Here is a 6,000-nt window from a genome sequence, read left to right as displayed (position 1 = left end):
TACCAAAGTAATTGTCTATATATTATCCCTTGTGATAATTTCTTCCTCATTTTCATTTAAAAAAAAAATAATTCCAAGAAAATATACCAGTTCAGAGCATATCTTATTGACTTGATGAGCTAAAATTTAATTGGTTTAAGTCTCGTTGTGGATAGCTAAGATCATAACTGATCATAAGTTCATAACTAATTAAGATAGTTATTTTATGATTTGTTATAAATAAATAAAAAAGGAGATAGTTATTTTCAGAGCAATACATCATGATAAGTTATATATGTAGAAGAATAGGTTTCTCACTTAATTTTATTTGAGTTTTGTTTTTACCACATGAACATTATATAACTACAAATCTTTTTAAATTGATTTAATGAAACAAATATTTACAAGTTGAAACCATTTGTTTTATACTTTTATCTAAGCAGGTGTGCTAGCATCCAAAGCAGGCAACCTACCATATTTTATATTGCCTACTTTCTCTAAGTATGGTCTCTCCCAAGAATGATTAATATAAGCTCGCACTTGGGTACACGTTTTCAGCTTTTCACTAATGATTACTTATAAGTCATAGGAATCAAACAACATGAACATATGGTGAAATTGAGGGATTATACATGAGACATTTATATAATATTCTCCAAGTATGATGAGGTTTTGAATTCATGTTGCTCTCTCAAGTTAAAGCCTATAGATTCTAAGATAACTTCAGAAGGTGGGGGGAGGACGGCCCTATTCGTCTTTTGTTGGCCGGCGGTGTGTCAGCCACTAGGTTTGTGGGCTGTTTTTTATATCAATATATGTAATTAACAATGATTAAATTAGGTTAAAATAATACTTTAGTCCTCTATTGAAATTCTTGAATTTTTTAATTCATAGATTATCTATATTAAATCATTAAAAAAATACTAAATGTACATGAATTTATATCGTTTTTCACTAGGTTAAACCGAATTATTACTTTACTCAAAATTAAGTAAAGTGACGTCCAATCTTGCTGTTATTTGTTCCATGGTTTTTCACTTTTTCTTATATCGTTTTGTCTTGTTATTTTCACATGAACATGTTTAAAAATCTAGCAGAGGTGTTTCGAACACTTGGGAGTTGGGAAGTCAATTCCTCCAAAAATAAATAAATAAATAAATAATCAATCCAACTTGTTTGTTTGATCTTCTCAATCCTCCTTATGATGAATGCCTAATAAATTTATAATGTGCTACGAGCTATGAATGGAACTAGGCATCAACAAGGTTGGGGCAAAAAATGGTTTTGTTAACTATGATGATGGAGTCAAGTTGATTAAACAAAAAGAAGATCATGTGGGGGGGCCGCTTCCAAAACCAAAACTAGTATGACACCGTTAAGTACAAATGTCAATTGTCACCTAAGGAAAAAGCACCAAAGTGATGATAAGTCATAATATTAAAAAGATAATAACGGCACATGCAGAGCAATACCCCCTCCCTGGGGCCAATCACTACTACAAGGAACTAGGAAGCTGAGAGGAAAGAGCAATGCTTCAAATCCACCCGTTACACAGCGTTCAGACTTCAGATTAATAGAATTGAGTCACTCTAACTTGCTCAAATAAAAAAAGTCACTATAACTTGTTCAAAAAGGGGTTTGTTTGATTCTGAAAATAGAATAAAATATAATATTAAAAACAAAACATAAAAAATGAAAAAATTAAAATTAAAATTTTTATATTTTATTTAATAATAAATTAAAAATAATATAATATTAAAAAATATTATTATAAAAATTTAATAAAAATAATAAAATAAAAAATAAATTATATTTTTTATTAGTATTTTTTTGTATTTTTTATCAGAAAAAATACAAAATATAATTTAGAGTCTTTAAATAAAATGTCTTTGTTCATATTTTATTTGTCAAACATGATTTTATATATTTGTATCTCTCTGCCTTACACTTGTAAATAAACGCAGCAAAATAACCCAGTCACATAGATTATTTTCTAGTTTCTACTGCCTTGACGATTTTAGATAATAAATTATAATTAGTTATTTTAGACTGTAGGCCTGTGGCAAGTCACCAAAAAAAAAGACTGTAGGCCTGTGGCAGATGTGCTGATTTATCGGACTGAATACATAGTCGTGTATTAAAATACTCTTGGTCGTATTATATTCTATAAAATTTCGTTACTGTGTATCAAATAAATCACAAGGCTTGGATCTCAGTTGATTAAGCAGTCATAACGAAAACACTATCTATCATTAAGTGATATTCCCAAAATTTAGAGTTCATACAACATTAAAGAATTAGCTCACTCACATCTATGCCAAATAACCAAAAATATTCCACCAGCGAGATGGGAGTTGAGGAGATTATTCTGGCTTAGTTTTGCTCTTCTTTTTTCTACCTTTCCTCTTAAAAAGCATTCGACTAAATAATCGTTTGAAAGGGAACAAAGGTGGTGCTGGAGGTCTCCTCCGCTTCACCCTCGATCGACCTACAGAAAACAGAAATTTGCTCAGTTGTTTTTACATATTATTCGAAACTTATAACAGAAACGTGCAAAAAAGATTATCAAATGCATTTAAACATTTATGGGGGAAGCTAGGAATTATAATACAATTAGGAAAATGAAGTGAAATCAAACATATTAATCAACTTCTGGTGGGTGGGGCTAAAACCAAACAAATTATATGAACTTCTGTGATTGAATGAGAGAAAAATAACACAGCTTGCAATATAAAAGTAAAGATGTGCATCATCAGATAGGGTACCTGATACAGACTCAACCGGGGAAACTTGATCAGATTCAGTGCTCAGTCTATTAAGTTTTTGATCTTCTATATGAGTTACAACTGCAGAACCATCCTCTTCAATCTCCATCTCATCAAGTTTAACTGCTTCAGTTTCAAGTTTACCAGATTGTTCAGCCACCAATAAATTTTTGGAAATAGATATGTCTGTCTTTGAGACTGTATGCTGTGCAATTTCCAAATCCTCACTTTGAGGAGCTTCTTGCATCTCTGTAATTTTTGCATTTAAATTAGGATAAAATATTTTCTCACTATCATGTTCATCATCACGTTTTGCATCTTGCAAATATTTCTGCAGTTTGCTGTTCTCATTTTGTATCGCAGCATCCAACGCAGTGCCGAGGGTGCCCAAGTTTGATTGTGAATCATGTGATTTTCTAGAATTGAATGTTTCAGTGGGTATACTTTTTTTAGTTTTCTCACACAACTTGTTGCAGCTCAAAAGGATGTCATTTGATCCGTGTAATTGACTACACCTAGTAGGACAAGATTTTTTTGTTGATATTGTTGCTGGCGTTGTTGTCATTGTCGTCATCGCCACTTGATCTGCTTCCATAGCATCGGGTCTTGAGCTTTCATCTTGCCTGTTGGGCTGCTCAGTTGAGTTTTTAAGTACAGGTGTTGACTGACTGATCTTTTCACCATTCGAGACGACAGGGGAAGCATTACTTGAAGGTAAGAAATCCTTTGTTTGAAAACCATGAGATGGCATGCTGTCAACCACGGGAGCAATTTCTGATGCTTTAGAGTATAATGATGAAAAACACTTTGCCCAATCATTCAACGAGATGTCACCTTCACTGGAGAGAGAATCCAATTTTAGTAATTCTTCCTGCTGATCATCCTCAAAATTAGATACTGTATTTGATGACGATGGTTGCACTCTTATTGCATTCTTATAAAACCGTTTTTTCCTTAAAGCTTTTACCAAAAGATTCCTGCAAACGTTCGAAAGGACATTCAAGATATCTCAAATGTTGGTCATGAGAAAACAAAGGCATTACTAAAGTATTAGTGCAAGTTTTCATACCTACAGTTTTTAGAAATAGCATCTCTAGCTCGCTCCTTGGAGATTCCCAATATGGACAATAAGTTTGCAACATCCCAAGGTCCTCTAAGAAGATTCACTGAAGGAGTAGAACTTGAAAAGATAACGTTTCTTCCCTGAGTCCACTCCATCAAACACTACACGTTTAATCAGTGTGTTAGTTTACATGTGTTCTAATGTCAGTGTCAAAAAAGGTACCTAGAAGCAAACTACTAAGGTCAACCAATAGTTATCAGTTATCAGACTACTCTACTTTCTCTTTCTCACCTAATACATACACTAAAACTACATCCTAGAAACAAATTCAAGCCAAAGCACAAAGCAGATATAGTATCAACCTCAAATGTAGAAGTAATTCTGCTTAAGACTGACACCACCGAGTTGATTAAGACTCATCTAATGATGATAACTCATCATAACAAGTAAATAATCAAGTTGCGAAAATCCTCCAGTATACTTGGCCACTCACTCCGAGAATCATTCAGGAAAATAGACATTACCTTAGCACCGTAGATCCACTGATCCCTGATTTTAGCATTATTTAAAAGACAAGAGTAATCAACTTCAAAGCAAACCCCTCGCTGTGTAGAAATATTAACAAACCATGTATCAATTAACTGAACTCTATTAAAAGGATTCATTCATTACATTAATCCTTTTGCTCATTGAAGTAAAAGAAAAGATTGCAGAGCAAACCTCGGCAGCAACTTTAACCATGTTCTCCGTCATTCCAAAGAGCATCCCCTTCGAAAAGTCAACCGTAATGATATCTACCTGCAATCACTTCAGCATTCAAAAGTTAATCACTTCAACCCTATACACACAATTGAACTCATATTTCGTCGTTACGCTTCCGCTACAGGATTTAGTTACATAGACAGTTAACAAATCTCTAAATCTCTAACTAACTAACTGTAATATTAACTAACTCACCTCCGATTTCTGGCATGCCATATCGAATGTGGCCCGTGTGGAGGGCTTAATGGCAACGAGATCGTAGGTCTTGAGGATAGGGTTGTCGCAGCAGACGGATGTGGCATGGAAGGGGGTCTCGAACAAGACGGTGACGCGTGTGTACTGACGGAAGGGGGTGGACAAGGGGATACGGAGGAGGTCGCGGTGAAGCTTAGCGNNAGGATATGGAGAGAGGTTTGATGGAGCAACGGTGTTTATCGGAGATGACGCCACTGATCGTGCGGTTGTAGGCGATTCCAGTGTAGCCAAGCTCCATGGCCTTCACGGCAATCCTGGTGCGGCTGGCTTCGACTGCCCTTTCTGGCGGATGCGTGTACGGTATGTTTAGGTCAAAGAACCCCATCGGTGGTCGCTCTATTCCGGCAAGCGGTTTAGCTTAGGACTTGGGAGTTTGGGGTTTCTGACTCTGGAGGAGGGGCTTTAGGCGCCGTACACACGCATTCTTTTTTTTCGTTTTTAATTTTTGGTCCGATTTGGGCTGGCAATATTTTTGGTAGCCCAAGTACTTAATGAGCAGAATAAAAATGCAGGTTATAGAAGGCTAGAAGCCCAAGCCACCATGTAATTGGGCTTTTGGATAAGTAAATTATGATAATGTAGTTACCAAAAAAAAAATTATGATAATGTAACTTGACCAAAATAAAAAAATCATGTAATGTAATAATATGAGAGCATTGATCATTAAATAGAACTCAAAGTTGTTCTAATCGTTAGCTCACTAGTTTGTTTAAACAAGTGTTTGTAGTTTGAATATCTTTTGTGTATATAACAACCTATTAGCCAACAATAAACCTTCAAATAGAGTTTAGATCTATGACGGATTAGTTTTTAATCTGAAAATATCGTGGATAACAAAAAAAATATGAGAGTATTGACTATACCATCTCTCTAATAACAATAACTAATAATAAAAATAATTAAATTTAAGCCAATGTGATAATTAATTATACTATTTAATAATATAATTCAGATGATTATACATGTCCTTTTCTTATTGTTTGAAATTTGACTTAGTTTGATCCTTTAAATTTGTAGCCTTGCAAGATTTGATGAGTAAAATAAAAATGACAATGGAAAAAACGAAGTATATGGCTTAAAATCAATTACCTGAATGGAAGTTAGTACAGCGTAATAAAAGATATAAGCTAAATTCAAAAGACAGTTGTTCACACTTCAGATGAGAGATACCAATAT

General features: G+C 34.1%; 1 protein-coding gene across 1 annotated transcript; it reads right to left on the bottom strand.

Moving 5' to 3' along the window:
* LOC107613862 lies at nt 2,200-5,225 on the bottom strand (the record flags this gene model as incomplete). The annotated part of the gene is given in 7 exon segments (XM_016316037.2): nt 2,200-2,467; nt 2,745-3,721; nt 3,814-3,968; nt 4,332-4,412; nt 4,528-4,605; nt 4,765-4,963; nt 4,966-5,225. Coding segments are annotated over 7 exon segments (1,799 nt in total), but the record flags the coding sequence as incomplete, so codon positions are not given.

Source organism: Arachis ipaensis, chromosome B08 (assembly GCF_000816755.2).
Source record: "Arachis ipaensis cultivar K30076 chromosome B08, Araip1.1, whole genome shotgun sequence".
NCBI classification, from domain to species: domain Eukaryota; kingdom Viridiplantae; phylum Streptophyta; class Magnoliopsida; order Fabales; family Fabaceae; genus Arachis; species Arachis ipaensis.
This window is presented reverse-complemented; position numbering and strand designations above follow the sequence as displayed.